At 38.4% G+C, this 23420-nt stretch overlaps 1 protein-coding gene across 1 annotated transcript in view; it reads left to right on the top strand.

The window, feature by feature from the left end:
* Nucleotides 1-23420, top strand: part of ADGRV1 (adhesion G protein-coupled receptor V1) — a 542844-nt gene that overhangs the window by 153699 nt on the left and 365725 nt on the right. The window contains exons 51-59 of the mRNA XM_018050044.1: nt 6154-6376; nt 6699-6903; nt 10249-10395; nt 12925-13180; nt 14666-14868; nt 16285-16461; nt 16817-16996; nt 18925-19104; nt 22400-22564. Coding sequence (XP_017905533.1) covers nt 6154-6376; nt 6699-6903; nt 10249-10395; nt 12925-13180; nt 14666-14868; nt 16285-16461; nt 16817-16996; nt 18925-19104; nt 22400-22564 — 1736 coding nt within the window. The remainder of the gene's footprint in view (nt 1-6153; nt 6377-6698; nt 6904-10248; nt 10396-12924; nt 13181-14665; nt 14869-16284; nt 16462-16816; nt 16997-18924; nt 19105-22399; nt 22565-23420) is intronic.

Below are 23420 nucleotides of genomic sequence, written 5' to 3'. Positions count from 1 at the left end.
AAATATAAGCAGTCTTATAATCTCAGTGGTTTCTCCAAGTCTGTTAGTGAGAACCCAGGGGGTTAATGCTATCTGGAGGCTGTAGGATTATTTTCAGAGTTGCTAAGAAAGCACTTGAGCTGAGGGGCACCTAGTGGCCATGAGGTGAAGAAGCCCAGGACGGTTGACCTCGTGAGGTTGGAGGCTGCCTCCCAGAGCAGGTGTGAACAGCTCAGAAGGCAAGTGCAGGAGACAGTGTGTCTCCTGTGAGGTGCCCCGTGGAACTTAGAGGCCAACCGCGAGCGACTCAGCAGGCGAGTCTGAATAAATCTGGGTCCCACTTGCAAACTGAGACACAGCGATTCAGTATGAATTAAATAGCATCATTTGTTAAATAGCCATATGTAAGTCAGTGTTTAAAGTCAGAATCGGTGGTGGTAGGGTTGAGGACAGGCAGGCTAGAGCCTGTGCAAGAAGGTCTGGAATGTCAGGCCCCGGGGGTTGAACTGTGCCCAGGGATAGTCCAGCCGTTCCTAAACGTTTTGTTCTTAGAAACTTCTCACCCTCTTAAAAAATTTGAGGACCCTGAAGAGCTTTGGTTTGTATGGATTATATTTATTGATATATTATATTAGAAATTAAAATTGAGAAATGTAGAAGATTCTGATTCATTTAAAAGTGAAAAGTGAAAGTCTTTCAGTTGTGTCTGACTCTGCGACCCCATGGACTGACCGTACTGTCTGTGGAATTCTTCAGGCCAGAATACCAGAGTGGGTAGCTGTTCCCTTCTCCATATTCATTGAAAAATGACAGCAATAAACTCATTACCTGTCAACATAAATAGTATACCTTTTAATTTTAAAAACCTTTATAAGAGTGGCACTGGCTTTTTTTTTTTTTTTTTTGTAGATCTCTTTCCTGTCTGGTTTGATAGCTGGATTCTCATGTCTGCATCTGTAATTTAGCCTTTTGCAATAATATCAGTCATCTGGCCTATGGGAGATCCCACTGGGCCCTCATGAGAGAATGTGAGTGAAGTAGACAGACAGCATCTTGGTATCATTAGGGAAGTTGTTTTGCCGTCATAGAACCTCTTAGAGGGTCTCAAGGACTGTTAGGGGTCCCTGGACTCACTCTGAACGTTACTGAGGTGGAGAAATCCTCACACGCGTTTCAAAGGCAGATGATGACCCGAGGTGTGTTTTACGGCTCCCAGCTGTCTTCGCTCTGTAGGACATGTTGTGCTGTGCGCAGCCGCCCAGGCCAGGGGAACGGAGAATCCTTAGTGGGTGGTTAGAGGTGAGGGACTGAATCAGGAGGACATCAGTAGGAGGACCTGTTGACCCATGGGGCTCATTGAATTCAGGAGTTAAAAATCGACAGAGAAAATGCTGTTGAGAAGAGGAGAGAATCTTGCACAAATGCAGGAGTCTGTCTGTGGGCTTTCCTCTTGGGGCCCGGCCGCTGCTTTCTTGGGCAGCTGATAGAACCTTTAGGCACGGCCACCTTCAGCCACCGCAGCCACTGGCCAGGGCTCGGGGCCTGTGTGCCTCACTTCCGTGGTGGACGCTTGCCTGGCGGCACCGAGCTTCCGTGGATGCTGCTCCCCGCTCCTCGGCCCGCGTCCTCGCAGGTGCCCACGCTGTGTGCTCTCCTCGCTCTGGACTCTTCTGTCAGTCTCCTGCCTCCGCACCAGTCTTGTGTCTGCTGCCAGCCCCCCGTCTGTCTCCGCTCTGCTCACGCTTTTCTTAAATACCTTCCCTTCACACTGTCAGCCTCTGACAGCCTGTCGGTCTAGGAAGCTATTCTGTGACAGCCACCTCTGACTTTCTTCTCACTCACTCAACAATCGACTAACTGAATAAATTCCGTATCTTCCATCATGTATTTGTTTAGTTTTTGTCTGCTTGTCCTTTAAGTTTGTGCCTTTATCTTTTTTTTTTTTTTTTACTTTTCTTAGACCTCAAGATTTCAAGTGGACTAACTCCATCTACTTGAGCTACTTATTATGATTCAAAATAGTTGCCTAATGAATGTGTTTAAGGATGAAGAGTGCTGCCTGAATGGGCCTTTAATTGAAGTTATAGAATTCCCTTTAAAATCTTAAAAAAAATAGAATAGGCACACTTTCTAAAGAACTTGTGAAAAATTCTGCCAGAGGCTTGTTAAGGGACCATTGTGAGGTCTCTTTATTTCTTTTGTTTCTGTGACTTGAGGATGCAGAATATGAAAAGATTATAGGTAATTATTTAGAATGGCTTATTATAGATCTCCTGAAAGCTGAAATTATGCATTAAATAATATACAAGGACTTTCTTATTTTGAACGTGTCAAATGTTTTATTAAAAGTATTAGATTGGAGCCATGACTCAGAGGATTACATATTTATTCTGGTTAATGACTTGACAGAGATTAATGACTGAATTCTTTAAATGAAAGAGGAAGAATGAGTATAACAAAGACTGCCAAGACATATAAACCTGACTTCCCCTTCTCCCTGTTTTCCTTCATTATTTAATAGATATTTCTTAGTGCCAATTATGTGCCCAGCACGGTGGTAAACCCCAAGAAGACAGGGATAAGCAAAATCAGGTATAGTTCTTGCCCTGAAGAAGTTTTAACATCTAATAGGGAAGAAGGGCCATTATATATAATCACACAAGTTAAGTTTTTGGCTACAAACAGATAATCGCCATTAAAAAAATAACTTGCATAAAACAAAGATGAATGACCTCTTCTAAGGGATGCCCAGGATGCTTTCTTAAAGAAGAAACATTTACTTGTGAACTAAAGGGTTTCCCTGGTGGCTCAGAGGGTAAAGCATCTGCCTGTGATGCAGAAGACCCAGGTTCGATCCCTGGGTCAGGAAGATCCCCTGGAGAAGGAAATGGCAACCCACTCCAGTATTCTTGCCTGGAGAATCCCATGGACAGAGGAGCCTGATGGGCTACAGTCCATGGGGTCGCCAAGAGTTGGACATGATTGAGCAACTGACTACACTTACTTATAGGATGAGTAGGGGTTGATGAGACAAAGATTTGAGCATAAGGCAAGCTCTAGACCAAAGGAGCAGTGTGGGTAAAATGGTCAGTGTCTGGGAAAGGACCAGGAAGACGGCAGTGTGGCAGTGAGGGGAGAGTGGTCCAGCGTGTAACTGAGGATGAAATCAGATAGGCCATAGGGACTTAAAGGGTTATTGTTTCTATCTGGTAAGTATCAGGGTGCCTTTCTGAGAATGCAGTGAGATGAAAAAGAGAAGGGTGCAGAGAGAAAGAGAGAAAGAAGAAGACAGACAATGAGACAGAGATTGTGTGTGAGTGAATGAGTGTTTGTGTGTATGTTTTCAAAATGGAGTGTGGATTGCCAGTGGGAGAAAGCTTAGAGGCGGGTAAGAGATGTCAGTAGACAAGCTGGGGGCTCTCATCACAATTCAGACTAAAGATGTTGAATGTTGGAGCTTGGAAAGCGGTAGGTGATCCAGGTCAAAGTCAGAGCAGTAGATTAATTCAGAAGCTGTCTCACAAGTTGTGGGAGCTGACGGTTGAGTAGATACAGGGGTAGGTAAGGGCGTGAACACCAAGAATGAGCCCTTAGTTCATTTGCTCAGTTATGTCCGACCCTTTGCGACCCCATTGGCTGTAGCACGCCAGGCTTTCCCTTCCATCACTGACTCCCAGAGCTTGCTCAAACTCATGTCCATCGAGTTGGTGATGCCATCCAACCATCTCATCCTGCCTTCAATCTTTCCCAGCATCAGGGTCTTTTCTAATGAGTCAGTTCTTCGCATCAGGTGGCCAAAGTATTGGAGTTTCAGTTTCAGCATCAGTCCTTCCAGTGAATATTCAGGACTGATTTCCTTTAGGATTGACTGGTTTGACCTCCTTGCAGTCCAAGGGACTACCTAGAGTCTTCTCAACACCATGGTTTAAAAGCATCAATTCTTTGGCGCTCAGCTTTCTTCACAGTCCAACTCTCACATCTATACATGACTACTGGAAAAACCACAGCTTTGATTCTACAAACCTTTGCCAGTAAAGTAATGTCTCTGCTTTTCAATATGCTGTCTAGTTTGGTCATAGCTTTTCTTCCAAGGAGCAAGCGTCTTTTAATTTCGTGGCTGCAGTCACCATCTGCAGTGATTTTAGAGCCCAAGAAAATAAAGTCTGTCCCTGTTTCCATTGTTTGCCCATGTGTTTGCCATGAAGTGATGGGACTGGATGCCATGATCTTAGTTTTCTGAATGTTGAGTTTTAAGCTTTTCCACTCTTCTCTTTCACTTTCATCAAGAGACCCTTTAGTTCCTGTTGGCTTTAGTCATGGAATTTCTCTTTTTCCACAGGCACTTTTTAAATAATCTCATATAATTGCCTTCCTTTAGGATATTTTTTCTTTCTTATGGAAGAGAATTCTGTAATCAGTACTAGTTAAAATTCTGTGCCCTGGAGTAGGTAGAGATTTAGGAATTTTTTTTCTTTACAAATTCTCTGTCCAATATCATAATCTTGAACAAATATGCATGTCTATTTTCTGAGAAAGTTCTCCCTGCATACATATATGTAGATTTGAGCCTGTATGTTTCCTGCTCTGAATGTCTGATTATCTATTTGCTGCCTTGTCATTCTAATGAGATTGCAAGGATTTGAATAGGGTATATCTCTAAGGGTTAAGCTACATAATCAGTGATATTCAGAACACTTCAGTTTATGATTCTGGTTAGACTATAAAATCAGTTAAACTTGAGAGATGTTGTGATTCATCTGAGAAGTTTGCTCTTTACTGACTGTGTACCATTTTACAAAGCTTTATGAAAAATATTTGATGAGTTTAAAATGCAAGTTTATTAATAACCTTTCTTGATCTTTACTATGTAACATTTACTAAACTGAAATAGTGAAAGAAAGTGAAGTCGCTCAGTCGTGTCGACTCTGTGACCCCGTGGGCTGTAACCTACCAGGCTCCTCCATCCATGGGATTCTCCAGGCAAGAATACTGGAGTGAGTTCCCATTTCCTTCTCCAGGGGATCTTCCTGGCCCAAGGATTGAACCTGGGTCTCCCGCCTTGCAGGCAGACACTTTAACCTCTGAGCCACCAGGGAAGCTTAATTTAATTACCATAGATAAACATGATCAATAGTTCTTGATATTTAATAATGAGGATATGGGGTTTTCCGTTTTAACCTATTGGCTACAACTGTAGAAAGACCCATGCTTTTGGTTCTGTGCGCTATTTTAATGCATAGTCAATCTTAAATGATATCTTCTTATTCCAGTGTGTTTTTCCAAGTATTGGCATTTGTGTGTGTTTCTGACTTTTCTTCCCAGTTTTAAGTCTGAAGATTGCTAAATGGTATATAGAGTGTAGTGAGCCCCCTTCTGCTCCTAACTTTTGTAGATATAATTATATGCCATTGCTTTGAACTATTAAGAGCATGCTTTCCTACCAGCATCTCAAAAAGCATTGGCAGAATATACTGAATATATTGGCCTTTATTGAATACAGAATATAATCAAAGATCATAAAGTTGCTAATATCCTTAGGACACCTTTAAGAATTTATCAGATGAAAATAAAATGATTACCCCTGTCTCTAGTTATTATTGACAAACAGAAAACAAAGTAAACATCCAAAGGAGGGGAATAATTAAATATATTTTAATATTAGTAGTCTAGTATCTGTATATAAAATTATAAATCTGGATTGCTATATTATAAATATAGCATTAAGCTGTTTAAGTTTTCTCACATTTAGACTATTTATAATTTGTCAATTATAAATTCATATGGATTCAGTAGAAAGGAAAATACAAAAATGAAACATTCAGTGGTATAATTACCGATCTTGTTCACTTTAGAAAGGATCTTTCAGTGCTATTCAATAAATACATATTAGGGTGAATGCAAGAGTTTAAAATCCATTTGGATTTTATTAGCTTTTGATTTTTTAAACAAATTAAGTGGGTTGTGGGTACATTGTCAGACTGACTTGGTTGTTTCACAGTATTTTTAAATTATTGTTTATATCCAGTTGTTTCAGAAATTGTACCATATTTAGTTACTTCAGCAATCTAAATGTAGCTTTGGTAGGTGGGAGAATTTTGTTGCTATACTAGTGTTGGGAGCCTGTGAGTTGACATTCATTTTTCATTCTGGTTCCCTTTTCTTTCCTTCCTACAGTCCACTTACTTCTTCTTGGCCAAGCTGTGTCTGCGCTTTACTGCTGGAATTCAGAGCTGAATCACTTCTCTCTTCTTCTTGAAGCACCATCTGCTTCTGATGCAGCCTTTGTTACAGTGAAGTCCCTTAATTCAAGCAAAAATTTAATTGCTCTTGCAGGAGCCACCCACTCACATATATATGAGCTAGCCTACGTCTCAAGCCAGTCTGACTTTATTCCTAGGTAGGTCCAACATTTTATGTTGACTGTCTATCTCACCATGATTTTATATGGCACTCATTTTTAAGTTTTTATGTAGTGATGGAAAAATACACAAAATAATACAAGCTATTTATAAGCCAGAAGTTTACTTATTATCCATATTTCTAATATCTATTCTTCTAGTTAATTAGTATTAATTATGTTTTGGATTACAATTTTACTAATGAAATGTGATTTCTGCACACTTTTAGTAGTAATCAGTGTTCTGAGAATTTTATGATTACCATTTATATGCTTTTAATTTGTTGCAGTAGACTTATTTTATATGTACTTCTTATGCTAGTTCAGGTGAATTGATATTTGAGCCTGGAGACAAAGAAGCTATAATAGCGGTAAATGTCCTCGATGATACAGTTCCGGAGGAAGACGAATCCTTCAGAGTTCAGCTTAAAAATCCCAAAGGAGGAGCAGAGATTGGTATTAATGGTTACGTACAAATAACTATTCTGTCTAATGATGATGCCTATGGAGTTGTTGGATTTGCTCAGGTAAAGATCCCACACTTAGAAGGCAAATGGTTTTTTCACGGTATTACTTCTTAGCTGCTATCAGCACTCAGTGATTCACATTTTGAGTGTCTTAAGCCCCTCTTTTTCTCCCTTTCCCTCTTCACCACCTACTCTGCATTATAAGGTGAACTCTACTGATGATTGAAATGTATAGACTTGCACAATGGACCCTGAGTCACCTTGACCTGACCTTGTTTTGCTACTGATCTTTATAAGGTTGAATTTGAAATGGTACTAGCTGGCCTTAGTGCAGGAGTTCGGCTCTGCTGTTAGCCTTGTTCCCAGAGGGTAATGGTGAAGCAGATCCCAAGTGCCCTATACACTGTGTCTTGTCACACTCATCGCCTGCAAATATATTACTGTCCATTTATGCCTTTGTTGCTTCCTTATGAGAGAAGGAGAGAGAGATGTTTATAATTACGTGTGTTGTACATATGGACATGCTCTTTCCGAGGAAAGCTGCTAAGTCGCTTCAGTCATGTCCGACTCTGTGCGACCCCATAGACGGCAGCCCACCAGGCTCCCCTGTCCCTGGGATTCTCCAGGCAAGAACACTGGAGTGGGTTGCCATGTCCTTCTCCAAAGCATGAAAGTGAAAAGTGAAAGTGAAGTCACTCAGTCGTGCCGGACTCTTAGCGACCCCATGGACTGCAACCCACCAGGCTCCTCCATCCATGGGATTCTCCAGGCAAGAATATTGGAGTGGGGTGCCATTGCCTTCTCCATAGCATGGCATATAGGGATCACTCTGTTACCCTGCTTGTCCATTTCTGAAGCCAAAGGCAGGTCAGCTTCCTCTGAGGCAGCTCTGCCCAACAGAATTATAATATTAGCCCCTGGGTAATTCTGAGTTTTCTAGAAGCCCCATTAGAAAAGTAAAAAGAAACAGGTGAAATCAGTTTTCATGTTTTATTTAACTCAGTATATTTGAAATACTGTTGTTTCAACATGTTGTCAACATAGAATTACTTAGGAAATATTTGACATCCTTTTTTCATATTTTGTCTTCAAATCCAGTGGGCATTTTTATTCTTAAAGAAAGGTGCCATTCCATGTGGCGAGTGGCTACTGTGTAGGACAGAGTAACCCTAAGACATGGGCTGTGGGAGGATTAGAAAGAAAGAAGACGCCCTCCTTCCCCACCAGGTGTTCGCACTGTTCGACTTGTTCCCTCACTTTATTTCCTCTCTGCTGAAATGCCATCTTACCAGAAAGGCCTGTTATGATTGAAAAATGCGACTCCCACCAGCAGTCTATTGCTTTTTATTTCAGCTTAATCTTCTTTCCGGCACTTAGAACAGCCTAGTTTGTCTGGGTTTTTTTGCTAATATTTAAGAGCATTAGGGACTCCCCAAGTGGCACTAGAGGTCAAGAACCTGCATGCCAATGCAGGAGGCATAAGAGACACGGGTTCGATCCCTGGGCCGGGAAGATCCCCTGGAGGAGGGCATGGCAACCCACTCCAGTATTCTTGCCTGGGGAATCCCAGGGATGGAGGAGCCTGCTAGGCTACGGTCCACGGGGTCGCAGAGTTGGACGTGACTGAAGCCGTTTAGCACGCATACCTGCAAGAGCATGAGAGCGCACATACCACTTTCTCTGCAGCTTTCCCTGAACCAGAGAAGTGCCTGCACACAGTCGGTGCTTCCTGTGAACTGCCATTATACGGGAGAGGAAACAGAAGACTCCCTTGGGCTTCTCAGGGTCTCATACAAGTTTGGAGGATGGAGCTGTAGCTCCTGGGGCAGGAACCCACATGCTCTGCCGCTCAGCTTCATCCCCTTCCCCCAAGTCATGCTGCAGCTGGGGAGTCTATTGTGTTCCTCAACTGCCTAAGCATAGACCTCTGTTTGTGAAACTTGTTTCATAATTGTTTCAGAGCTATCAAATCACTGTGGTGTGATCCTTGCCAACAGACAGAATCCTAGGTTTCTTCAGTCCACTCAGTCAAGTTCCTCAGTACAGGCCTCTTGTGTCTGGACAACCTCATTCCAAGATGGGACTTAAGAAGATGTTGACAATTTCTTGAATATTTTCTGGCTATATTAAATCCTCATTTTACCAATCCTTGTTAATAGACGGCATTAAACCAGAGAGAGGCTTCTCTTTTGAAACGGCATTTTCTTTCTTTATTTTTTTTAAAAAGCATTGTCTTTTGTGAAGAAATTATACGCATATTTCAAAATCAAAGCACTTTCTGTAGGAATGTTTGATTGCCTTGAGCAGGATTTTATTACTGTGTAACATCTGTAACAGTGTGTTGAGATGCTGTGTAAAATACTGCCATAGGGTTGGATATCTTCTCAAATTAGCATTCTAACTAGAAGCTTTCGTAAGCTTAAATGAAATTTCTTAATTTCATTTGAGAAATTAATGGGGTAGTTCTTTTTCAGATTTAGTAAAGAAACAAGAAAAACCTTACTGGGAAGATTTTTAAAAGTCTTTGTGTTCTGTCTGTATTGCCTATGGAGGAAGCAGGGTTATTGTAAGAAGAGATTTTTTGGAGTATTAATTTTGAGGAAAAGTTTGTTAAATGGCCGCAATAGAAGTTGCGGGCCTTGGGCAGAGAAAGTTCCAAGTCAGAGAGATGCAGAAATCAGTTTGGAACAAAGGAAAGAGGCTCAGAAGTATAGGTGAGCTGAGGAGTAAGGGGTTCTAACAGGAGGGAGAGGGATCGTTCTGGCAGGAAAAACAGTTGTAAAGAGCATGGGCTAAGAATGGAACATTGTCCGCGGGAACGTCACAGCCTGTAGAAATGTTTCAGAGGATATGAATGTAAGGATAGGAGACATTTGTCAATGATCAGAAAGGAGCTCCTGGGTTCTCATGATGTCATTACGTTTGGACAGGACCTTGCGGACCACGTAGACCAAACACTTATTACAATCAGGAAGCAAAGACCTGGAAGGATTGCCAGAGCTTAATGTAGGGGAGGAAGAAGGCTTCTCTGTTCTCCTAACTTCCCTATGACATTGCTGTTCTACAAGCCGCTTACATGCTGTGTATACTGTTTGTAAAAATGAGCATGCTTTCTGAGTAAAACTGATATATGTGTTTTGAAGAAAATTTGAAAAATATAGAGCTGGGGAAAAAAAGCTATAAAATTATCATTTTCATTTACTTTAACTTAGTCTTTTACTTATTCAAACTGACATGATTTAAAGTACAGTCATGGTCATTCTACATTACCATGTAAAAAAATTTTTTTTTTTTACTTAATATGTTGCTGAGTACTGTGAATTTTGCAAATGCATGCTATCATGAAATAAAAGTCTGCTTAGATAATTTCAAATAGCTCTCTGTGACTTCCTGTGTATTTTCCAGAATTCATTATATAAGCAAGTGGAAGAAATGGAGCAAGATAGCCTACTAACCTTGAATGTGGAACGCTTAAAAGGAACATATGGTCGTATAACCGTAGCGTGGGAAGCTGACGGAAGTATTAGTGATATATTTCCTACCTCAGGAGTGGTATGTAATTTAAAACATTATAGGAAAGTCACTTTTAAATTGTGGTTACTCTTGATACATGGAACCAAACCCTGCCCTGTGGGTGAAGTATTTGAGTTTGACCATGTCACCACTGGATTCCTCCTAATCACCATAGAGAGGGCTACACATTAAGGTTAGTTTTATTGTAGTGATTCTTCCTTTTTGCCCCTGTAATATCAAAACTATCCTTAAAAACACTATCCCTTTTGAAATTCAGTCCACTCGTCAGCCAGATTATGGGTGTATTACACTGTCAGAAAGATAAAACCAATGCATCTGGGGCTGGAAATGTGGTTTTGAGATGTGGGTAGAATAGAAGCTATAAATAGAGACCAAGTGTGTGTAAAATAGCCAGGTGTATGGAAAAATAGACCGGAGTTGTGTGGTCAGTAGTTGTTGAGTTTCCTGTTTTCCAGCTTGAGGGAGGGGATGTGATACTGCAGCCCTGATTTAACGATCCTTGGTCTCAGATCACCTTCTGTTTTGGGGCATACGTGTGTGTTCAGTTGCATCTAACTACCTGCAACCACCTGGACCGTAGCTCGCGAGGCTTCTCTGTCCATGGGACTTGCCAAGCAATAATACTGGAGTGGGTTTCCATTCCCTTCTCCAGGGGATCTTCCCAACCCAGGGATCAAACCTGTGTCTCCTGCATCTCCTACATTAGCAGGTGAATTCTTTACCACCGAGCCACCTGGGAAGCCCTTTGGGGGATAACCTTGGGTACAATAGTGTGCTGCAGCTGAGGACAGTTCCCATGAGAAATACAGAAGCTGTTATTCCCAATAGCTGCGGGATAGGTACATAAGTCACAGGAAGGGGTCTGGGAGAGTATCACATTATGTACTGTTGGAGGGTAGTAGACATTCATGACACAAGTTTGAGGATGGACTCAGAATGGGCCAAAGAAGTAGGCAACTCACAAAGAGAGGGTTCAAGGGGCTTTTGGTTCCTCATTGGAGGATGGCTTGTTTCCTTGACTTGTGTTGGGTTTCATAGATTACTCGTGTATTTTGCCCAAGTGTTTCTCTGAAGAGTGCTTTTAAAAGACCTCTCGTGGAATTTTCTCTAAACAGGGTAGGTGTTTATTCTGGTTCATCATTTCTAGATTTCTGTATCATTGGAAAGATGATTGGAGCAAAGTGTCTTAAGAATATTATGGCAAGTTTTATTGCAGTGAATATGTATTCAAACTACCAAAAACTTAAAGTTGTATTTCTCAGGTTCTGAATTATATTTCCCCAATTAGTATTTCTCATGTAAGCATAATTAAAATGATTTCTAATTTAAATGCCTAAAAGAGTGTCTTTAAGTGTGGACTGTAGTCTGGATGAGAAGTATTTTATCCAAAGGAGAATAAATTGTGTAAAGGGTCAGATAGTAAATACTTTAGACATTAGGGCCTGTATGGTCTTCTCTCCAGCTGTTAGCTTTGCCTTTGTAGCACAACAGCAGCAATAGACAATATGTGATCAAATGAGCTTTTCTGTTTGCCAGTAAAACTTGATTTCTAAAAAATGGATTTGACCAAAGGGCAGTAGTTTTCTTACTTCTGATTTTATTAGTAAAGCTCTTGAGTTTATATCCTGAAGTGCCTTCTCTAGGTGGAAAGATGAGTGCCAGCAAAATAGGCTTGTAATGCTCGTTTAAATAGTTGTAAATAGTTGTAAATAGTTTGTATCCCTATTAATAAGTGTTAGTTGGTCAGTCTTGTCTGACTCTTTGGGACCCTGTGGACTGTAGCCCGCCAGGCTCCTCTGTCCATAGAATTTCCCCGGCAAGAATACTGCACTGGGATGCTATTTCCTTCTCCAGGGAAACCTATCGACTCGGGGACTGAACCTGAGTCTCCTGCCTTGCAGGTGGATTCTTTAGTATCTGAGCCACCAGGGAAATCCTGTGTCCCTATTACTAGAGAATAAAATCTGAGGTGGGGAACAAAGGGAAATGACATTCAAGAAACAGACAGAAGCCCTATCAGAAAGGACTTCAGGTGCCTTTTAGCAAATTCAGTTTTGAATCTTCAAATAATGGAGACACAGGAGAGAGCTTCTCTGATTTGTATCTCTGTCTTTCTACTTCTATTTTGACTGAATCATTGTTAAATAATACATTCTGAGTTTAAGCAAGGGAAGTAGCATTCCTAGCAAAAATTTTGTAGAGGAAGATATTTAATGTTTATAGATTTTATATATGGTACCTAGGATTTTATACCTAAATTTTCAGAGAGAAAGAGTATGAAATCAGTGTTTCATTAAGAATGTAGGTTCCAGGACAGGACAGTTTGGCTACATGATTTATTAGCTTAAGTTTTAGTAGTGGTTTACTTTTTCTTTTTCCTAAAAATCTTTTCTTTCTCATGTGAAAGGCATTTGATTGATTTGTAGGATCACATGTTGTTGCTTATTTAAGATATGGTCAGTATTAAAAGATAATCTAACCTTTGATATTCTTCCTGCACAGTGATAACTAAAATATAAATAAACTCCTCTTTCTTTAAAATTTTAGATTTCATTTTCTGAAGGCCAGGCACTGTCTACAATTACTCTGACTGTTCTTGCTGATGATCTACCAGAATTGTCAGAGATTGTCATTGTAACACTCATCCGTATTATCACAGAAGGGGTTGAGGACCCATCAAAAGGTGCTACTATTGATCAGAAAAGAAACAAGTCTGTGATAACCACTCTGCCCAATGACTCACCTTATGGCTTGGTTGGCTGGCATGCTGAGTCTCTCTTCATTAAAGTAGCAGAGCCTAAAGGTAAATCTTGTTAGATATTTTCAGGTTCTCATAAGTTTTATTGAATAGTTTAATATTTACTGGGGCTATAAATTTCTCTTTGTGTGATATTTTTCAGTTTGACAGGTCATAATCCTTTTTACTTTTTATTTGTCTTTATTAAATTGTCTGGTCATGTCATCAGTCAGTGATATGGCTGTATGAAATACTTTTACTTTTGAGATATTACTGTCATAATTGAAATATTAATGGTTTAGTAAATCGTTGTAGTAGAAATGTTTGGTTTTTATTTTACTTTCTCTTTTTCACTTTTAATCTGTCTGTTCTCTTTTCTTGCTCAGTTTCTCCTGTATAGATTTTTAATAGTTACAGAAAACAATCAACAGCACAGGGAAGTTCATGTGGTACTTGAGATGTTAATTATTAAAGCCAAAGCAATAATTAGAATAATATTTTCTGTGAAGTATGAGTCATCAGTTTCTATTTCCCTGTTTCCTTTGAGTTTCATGTTGACATCTTTGCCTATTTGTATAAATTGTAGAATAAATAGATTTTTATAGATGAAGGTCATTTGACTTATTTAAATAAAAGGTTAAATATAATATGTATGTATTGGGTTGGTCAGAATGTTTGTTTGGGTTTTTTCATAAGACAGTACAGAAGAATCTGAATGAATCTTTTGGCCATCTCAGTATTAATATGCTATCTGAAGGTTCGAAAATTTTCAAGTAGAAACAGACATCTTTTAAGGACCTTTCATTGAAATAGCTGATGGAGACAAATGACATGTAATTATTCACATAGGTCTTTATAAGTCTGTATATATGGGAACAGAAATAGTAGCCTTAAAGTAAAATGATCTGTTCACTTATCCATTCAGCAACCATAGCACCTAGTAAGTACCAGAAATCACGCTACATGTTTTGGAAGCAAAGACATGGTATTCGGTCATTAGAAACTCACAGACTGGTAGGGAAGATTGACATGCTTTTTTTTTTTTTTCATTTTTAGCAAATTAAATTTTAAAAATCTAAGAAGTGAAATAGGTGCTGTGAGATACTTTGAGCTCTGTGATAGCCACCTTTAAGAACAAACTTGCTCTTTTAATGAGTCATTAAATGACTGTGTGTGTTTAGTTTTTCATTTTTGAAGAATCTTCTTAGCATTTGTCATTAGCCCCTCTGCTCATCCTCCAGCTATGCACTTTCTTAGTATTTTCAGCAATTTCTGTTAATGGGCATGCCATATGCAGCATAGGAGAGTGAGAGAGACCCAGAAGTGAGGGTTTAAAACTGGGAATTAATACCGGCAGTCTGTGGTGATTTTAGCACAACTCTGGTGACTGGTTGGGAAAAGCAAGAAATATTCCTTGGGAGTATACACTATCTTTGTTTGTCTTTCTTTACCTGTCCAGAAGATATAGTCAGAACACTCCACCCTAAGTGCTTAGAATAGCATCAACAGCTATTAGAAAGTTTACTTACTTGAGGCACGTCTGTCTCATAGAGAACGTCACTGCTCTTCAGTTACAAATCGTTCGAGATAAAGGATTACTTGGAGACATAGCCATTCAGTTGGTAGCTAAACCCAATTTCTTACTGCACATCAATAATCAAGCCACTGAGAATGAAGATTATGTGCTACAAGAAACAATGATAATAATGAAAGAAAACATAAAAGAAACTTACGTCAAAGTTGCCATTTTGCCGGTGAGTCTAGGCTTCAATGGGTATGATATGATAATAAAGGAAAATGAAGATAAAAGATAAAAATGTGATGCTCTTAAAGGTAAAATCTTTAAAAAAATATACTTGTAAAATATTAGATGTAAGTACTCTAATGCTCCCACTCACCCTAATATTTAATATGTGTGCTAAGTCACTCAGTCATGTCTGGGTCTTTGCAACACTATAGTCCACCAGGCTCCTCTGTGGAATTTTCCAGGCAAGAATACTGGAGTTGGTTGTTATTTCCTTCTCCAGGGGATCTTCCCGACCTAGGGATTGAAGCTATGTCTCCAGCATCTCCTGTTCTGCAGGCAGGTGGATTCTTTACCACTGAGCCACCAGGGAAGTCCCTAATATTTAATAATAAATGAATATTTTATAATTTAAAGATAAAAATAACAGGTGTATTCATTTTTTATATTTATTTTTGAACTGGAATATTGTTGGAATGAACTTTGAAGCATTGAATTTGGATTGATTATATGTTTGGTTAGATCCTCTCTTCTGTTGGTTTGTTAGTTGTTTTCAACTAATGACTGAATGAATAAAATGCCCAAGTTCATCTGGCTATTTTGATTATTGGTTTCATATGATCACTTGAATTAAGATTAGTCTTCAGATGGATTAGATCATTCTCTTTCTCTCCTTTGTCTAAGGAGAATGTGTATACACTTCATATATACATCTGTAATGAAGCAAAGGAAACTGAAATTGGTTAATAGTGTTATCACCAAAATATAATTAAATATTATCTTTATATATTGTGTACTATATAATATAAATTGTAATCATGTTGTTGAGTGAATATAATATTGTATGATATAGTGTTATTAATAGTGGTATTCATGGTATTAGATAATAGTGACTTCTGGAGAGGACATTCTGGAAGGACATGAGGGATAGAACAGAGATTTCCTTTCATTTTCACTAGGTATTCTATCTTTTGAAATTTTTTATTGCCTATTGAAAAATAAGATAATTTTTAAATAGTTAATTAAAATATAAGATTATAATTAGATTTTTTAAAGTGTAAAACTTTCAATTTTAAGATGTATGAAGCATTTACCACCTTCTCCTAAACTGAGGGAATGTCATATATATAGAACATATTCAATAGGATGTGGTCAAAATTGTGGGATAGATTTTTTTTTTAATTTATTTTACTTGCTGATTGGGTAACATCACCCGTATGCTTGAATATCCCTTGAGATTCTGAGATTGTCAATAGGAATGTATTAAAACATAAAAAAGGAATTTTTTGTGTGTGTGTGGTAGAGCAGCCTATTCCTGTGGATGTCATTTTTTACTGAAAAATATTGCATTTCTAATGCAAATTGAATGTATTTTAAAAAATAAAACCCCGTCTCTCTCTCTTCTCCCTTGGTTCTTGGCACCTAGGATGATGTTCCTGAGCTGGAGGAAGGGTTTATTGTCAGCATCACGGAGGTGCGCCTGGTGAACTCTGATTTCTCTGCAGGACAGCCCAGTGTGCAAAGGCCGGGGCTGGAAATGGCTGAGATAATGATTGAAGAAAATGATGATCCCAGAGGAATTTTTAAGTTCCACATTACCAGAGTGAGATGAACTTTAACATATTTATAGTAATACAAAAGCTTGTACCTGCTGATTGGGCCAGTGTCCTGTATTTTCTGAAAAATAATTGACTTTTATTGTAGATATTAATAAATATCTCAAAGCTTTTCTTATAGACTAATTCTTAAGCTCTCTTTGAGCTAGACCAAGGGATTAAGCAAGTTTAGTTACATTTAAATGTAAGAGTTCTGAAGACTGAATATGCATACTTATATCCAGCTATTAATTTGAAGAGTAAAGTATAAGAACTAGTAGTAGAGATAATAAATTTAGATAGTGATGAATTGTAAGAGTTACTTTTGTCTTGCATTTTAACTTACATCTTCTTTACTTAAAGGATGTTGCAGTTATTACTGCCTATGAGGTGCCTCCACCCATGAATGTTCTTCAAGTTCCTGTAGTTCGGCTGGCTGGAAGCTTTGGGGAAGTAAAGGTTTATTGGAAAGCAACAGTGGATAGTGCTGGCCTGGAAGACTTTAAGCCGTCTCATGGGATTCTTGAATTTGCAGATCGACAAGTATGCTAGTCACAGATATATTAGCATTTTTTGGTTGTACTTCAGACATTTTATAGGCATCTACCAAATGAACGTGCAGTGGTGATGGCTAAATGTATAATATTCTAAATTCCCATGTCAGGCTAACAGAGATATTGTTAGTTAATGTATAATTAATTAATGGACATGGAGAGAGGATATAAATAAGCAAGAATCTCACCCTTTCTGAGGTTTCCCACCTTGTATTCTATTTTAAATAAAGTTATAAAAGGATAATAATTGGCTTAGAGGTACCTAAGAATGTATAAAATATTGCCTGATGAACCAGACTATTCCCATGAATTTTAGGTTTTTTATTCTGTTTATTTCTTAATGTTTATAAATATAAATATTTATTTAGGATTTGCACCAAAAGTGTATACATTTATTACTAAAGATATTTATTATGTACATTTATTGTTATCCAACAACTTTTTTATTTTTAACAATTAAAAAATACTAGAGTGATAGAACCGAGCATAGTAGTTAAAACTGGAAAAAACCAGTATTCTAGATTTGGGTCAACCAATGCTAAAAATTATAAAATATTCCTTAAGATTTGTAAGCTTGTGAACTGGGCATTTTGCAATATGTAAGCATAAGATGTTTTCATAAATTTTTAAATCAGTATGTGGAAAAAGCATGTGAACAATCATGAAAATGTTAGTAACTTCAAGGAGCAGTATCGATTAACGTGCAGTCCGATTTTGCCTACACGCATATGCGTCGTGTACATCAACTTAACTAGTTGCCCTTGGGGGATAGTAAGTACTGCTAAAAGATAAGCATGCAGATCTAGAGTTTCCTGCACATAAAGGTCTGGTGTTCATATTTGAAATCATGAGATTTTAGCAATTTTGGACCATAAAACATTTTCCACTAAGAGGAAGGGAAATGTAGATTTTACATTAAAAGTAGAAACAAATTGACTTTTGTTGAGGTGGCTTTCTAGCTTTTTTTTTATCAGTAGCTTATTCTTTTTGAAAAGTTAAAGTCCCATCACTTAGCATCCTTCGGATCATCATTGTTCTTAAATTTAACATCCTGTAGGGCAAGTATTCTGTGTTCCACAGCATTGACGAGGCGCAGGCATTTTGATCAGCTTGTATTTTAGCATTTGATTTTGTTCAAGTCTCAGTTTCCCTGAGTATGACATCCAGGTTTTTCATTTTCTCTGTCATTATATTAAAGGTGGTTTTAGGTAGGAGAACCATTTCTTGATAAATGTCTATGTCATTTCCCTCTGGGATACAAAAAAGGATTTTAAATATGTACATAAAGCTGGAATATTTTTGTGACCAATAGTTATATTACAAGCTGGATCAAATTATAAGTTATAAAATCTTTTAACATAGAGCCAGACAGATGAATAAACCCCTAATCACAAACTTCTAATAATAGAATTTGGATTTTCTCCTTCTTGTCTTTTTCCCTATATTACAAGAACAATAATTTGAAACCAAAGGGATGTACTTTAGTTGCAGAAGATAATAATAATTTATGAGGTACGGTTTTATATCAGGTCATATTAATACTAAATATACTAAAATTTATGTTTGTGCAATGGCTATTTGAACCTGCATGACATTTAAAATAGGTTTTGTTCAAGAATAAAACTTCATTGTTTTTTTGAATCTGTAGCTATATTTTATTATGTATATAATTTCCTTTATTTTGGAAACAGTGAACTGAAACCTTTTGACTTTGAAATACTATAAATATATGACTTTAAAATAATATGAACACAACAGGTAGAAATGCCTGCTTTTCTCTTTGGTACTGTGTTTCTAAATTGCAACTAAAATTGTTTGCCATCAAAAATTAGTATCACATTCTACCCTTCCTGCCTCTCCCCCTCCTTCTTCTTTCTCTCTCTCCCTCTTTCCTTTCTTCCTTCTTTTCTTTTATAGGTTATTGCAGTGATAGAAATCACCATAATTGATGATGATGAATTTGAGCTCATGGAGATGTTCAATATTTCCTTAATCAAGGTGGCTGGAGGTGGCAGACTTGGCGATGATGTTGTGGTAACTGTTGTTATTCCACAAAATGACTCTCCATTTGGAGTATTTGGATTTGAAGAAAAGACTGTAAGTGAAATATATCAGGAGGTGCGGGGTGCTTTCCTCTAGGCTCATTTTTCATTTCATTTATAGTAGAAAGGTAATTTTCTTTTTTTCTAGATTTCATTACTCTTTACTTAAAGCTTCTTTTCTCAAGGCTCTTTTGAGTTGACTGTTGAATTAGGGACCAGTCCTCTAACCTAGGCAGTTTCATAGTGATGAGAGCTCTTAGTATTAAGCAGTTAAAAAGGAAAACACATTTCCATTATTGGGTGTGACAGACCACGAGGTACTTTTGTCTAGATATTCTGTTCTCTACCTGCTCTGCTACCAGACTGCCATCCTTGTTACAAGGAAAGATTCTGTTACATTCTGACCCCAGGATGGTTTGGCTGCAGAGAGATTTATATTCCTCACCTCTTGGGTCTTCTATCTTGATTTATATTGAACAAAACACTACAATCACCCCTGACTCATGTGTTTCCTTGTATTTCTTCTCTCTCCCCTCTTACTTCCCCTTAACTGCCTGCTTTCAAGGCCTACAAGAGTGAGCCCAATTATTATTGGTTCAGCCCCTGAGAGAGAAAAGCTTTGACTGGTACTAAATTATCTCTACACCTTAAATATAAAATAAAGTGTATCATAATTATTGACATAATGATTACATCATAATTACTATGACTTTATCTTTCAAAGGAAGTTTCGAGATGAAATAGCCATGTGAATCTTTAGATAATTTTTATGTACAACAACTTTTCTGGCTCCCGTGTCACCATTCCCTTTATTTTGTCACTTATAGATAATCAGTAATTCACCTTAGATCATTTTCAATAATAGCAAATAGTTCTAATGCTTATTATCTTTACGGTTCTTTGGCTGCAAGGCTAGAACTACGGCTTGCACCACAATTTAGATAGACGCTAATAACTGCCTAATTATTTGATCATTGAAATTTCAACTTCATAAGAAAATGGAAACTATAAAAGAGCAGAGTACTTCTGCTGCTGTAGTCTCATGATACTCTTCCTTGAGAAAGGAATGAGTGGAAGTAAGTGTTTTGTAAAGGGTGGAAGATTCCCATGAGAGTATCCGTGAGTGTTTTGCAGGCAGCCTAAGAAGTCTGGGAAATACCAAAGGTGTAAAGAAAAAAATAGCCATAATATTACTGCTCTAAGGTAGATATCATTAGTATTGATTATATTTCCATCCAGGCCTTCTTTGCATATATGCAGAGTAGTGGTATATATGAATATGCAATTTATTTTTATAAAATGTATGCAGTGTACTAAAAATGTATTCTCTATTAGCTTCCAAGGTTAGATTATAAATGTTCAGGGTTTAAGTAGTCCAGCCTCCAGTTGATGAAGCCTTATAATAATGTTTTTACTTTTCACTTTGTCACACTTTTGGACTTAGCTGTTGGGGAGTGTATTTACGAGTTTCTCTCACTTTTTGAGAAAATGAAGAGTTCCACTATTATTCATAAAAAATGTCTTATTTATTCATTTTATTTTAGCAGCAGTTGTAAAGTTTACTGGAAAACCTTAGTGTACCCTTGATCTGGGAACTACTGTCTTACTATAATAGCCTCAGATTTCCAACTTGTCTTATCATCTAAAAGTAGGATCTAAGGTGCCCAAACTCTTATTGTGAGGAGTGAGTTATTATATGTAAAGCATATATAATTGGGCTTTACCCTCAATAGGTGTCAATTGCTATTTTACTTGTTGATAATAATAGCAGTAGCTTGTTGCTCACCCTTTGTGGCTCCTTTCCTTATATCTTATCTTTTTTTTCAGCCAGATGCTCTTGATAACATGGAATTTATATTTTAATGTGTATCTATAAGATACAGTATTTTGTGCACATAGTGAATATTCTGGTAGCATTATTTGGTGATACTGATTAGATTCAGAACTGAAAAACCGTGAAACACGATTATTGGTATTAATCTGTCAAAATTAATAAGCTGCTCCTGGGACAATGTGATAAATATACCAAAGCCCTGGGTAAAGCAGAGACTTATGGAAACACACTTGTGAAGCTGAAACTAGAATGTTACTATTTATAGAAACAAAAAGGACTTATACATGCAGTTTGTTAATAATGGATTTATTTTTCTTACTCACTTAACTCTTATTTGATATTTTTGGTCTCTGAGGACTGGTATGAACAACAGTCAGTGTGGAATCAAATTATCAGAACCAAATCCCAGATTCCTTTTCTCCAGATATATGTATATCTTTGGCTCTCAGATTTCTTAGTTTTTGTGAGGTTTAAATAAGGTAAGGTGAAAATGTTAGTTGCTCAGTCGTGTCTGACTCTTTACAACCCCATGGACTGTAGCCCCCCAGGCTCCTCTGTCCATGGAATGCTCCAAGGAAGAATACTGGAGTGGGTAGCCATTCCCTTCTCCAGGGGCTCCTCCGAATCCAGGGATTGAGCCTGGGTCTCCTGCAGGCAGATTCTTTACTGTCTGAGCCACTGGGGAGGCCCATAGCATGTGTAAGAAGGTTCCTCCATCCATGGGATTCTCCAGGCAAGAGTACTGGAGTGGGTTGCCATTTCCTTCTCCAGGGTATCTTCCTGATGCAAGGATCAAACCCGGGTCTCACATTGTAGGTGGACGCTTTACTGTCTGAGCCATTGGGGACGTCCCAATAAACATCATTTGGCTCCAAATCTCTACTCTTGGCACCGGTGCAAAATGTCATAAAAAAACCAAAACCAAATAGGTGTCTTTCTTGAAAACTGAATGTGTTGTGCCATATTTTTGTATTTACATAGCAAATACATGGAATAGGGTCAGTTTGGACTTTGCGTCACAAAGTCAATATATATAATTCATATTAGGTCTGTATTATGTGGGGAGTGTTATTGCCATAAAAAGAATCCCCAAATCTCAGTTCCTTAATAGTTTATTTCTTCTTTATGCCAAAGTCCTACGTTGCTCTTCCGAGTTGGGATCTTATGAATACCTTTTCTCCTACTGGCATCTCAGGCACTAGACTCTCCATCTGTGACTCTGCCTCCTCTGGTCACCCAGCAAACGGAGACAGAGGGGATATGGAGATTGTGTGGGAAACTGATGGCCAGGCTATGATTAGCAGGCTCTGCCTATATTTTTTGGGCCAGATATTCAGTAACAGTCTCCACCTAATTGCAAAAGAGGTTAGGAAATGCCAAGTAGCTGAGTGTCTAGGATAAAAAGAGAATGGGATTTGGTGAAGCATTTTTTTTTTTTCTGCCACGTGATTGTATTATAACATGCCACGGATAAAACTCTAGATTCGGAAATTGCGGTTGATTTTCTCTTTTTCAGGTAATGGTAGATGAATCCCTTTTGTCTGATGACCCTGATTCATACGTGACATTGACAGTTGTCCGGTCCCCAGGAGGTAAAGGAGCTGTCCGACTTCAGTGGACCATAGATGAGATGGCTAAGGATGACCTCAGTCCTTTAAGTGGGACGCTTCATTTTGATGAGGTATAGTCGTTGTCAGGATGCCTGCAGTTTTTCTTTAATTTGTCTTTGATGTTCTTTTCCATAGTATTGCTTATAAATTCATTTGATATTAACAGTATTCACTATGTCTGGAATTTTTTGAAATCATATGCACCGTGGGACAATTACACACATACACACCCCTAAATGTCTGAAATGAAATTTAGTTTTGACACTGCCTATATCCAACCATTAAAACTACTCTGCTGTTCACATTGCCTCCCCTGATTGAGGGCAAAACCAGTCAAGCAAGCCGGACATCCAGCTGTCATCCCCATCTCCATCTGTCCTGTAACTCTTGCATATATTTGACAACCGAGATTGGTCAGTTTTCCCTTTTAAATACCCTTTCTATCCTCCTACACTGTCATGGTTGTGACGGTCGATGCCTCCATCATCTCTCCTTGGGTAATCTTTTAACTGATGGTCCCACTCCAGATCTTTTTTCTGTCCATTATCTGTGCCTCTGATTTATTTTTTTCATTCAGTTGGTCAGTCGTGTCCAACTCTGTGTGACCCCATGGACAGCAGCACGCCAGGTTTCCCTGTCTTTCTTGCTCAAACTCATGTCTCTTGAGTCGGTGATGCCATCCAACTATCTCGTGCTTTCTCCTCCTGCCTTTCTGAAAGGAAGATCTTGTTTTGCCATCTCCTGCTTAAAATGATCCATGATGTCTTCTTACCCGTAGAACTTTCGGCTCTAAAGCATGGAACACAGAGCCTCTCGGAAGGAATCCTGGCTGTACCTTCCTCCCAGTTAATCCGAGCACAGGGTTTCAGTGAATCCATTCTAACTAGAGCCAACTAGTAGTTATCAGCCAGACTCTGAGGTCTTTTG

This window comes from Capra hircus, chromosome 7, assembly GCF_001704415.2.
Source record: "Capra hircus breed San Clemente chromosome 7, ASM170441v1, whole genome shotgun sequence".
In the NCBI taxonomy this organism is placed as follows: Eukaryota; Metazoa; Chordata; class Mammalia; order Artiodactyla; family Bovidae; genus Capra; species Capra hircus.
The sequence above is the reverse complement of the archived record's forward strand: the minus strand, read 5'-3'. Positions and strand labels throughout refer to the sequence as shown.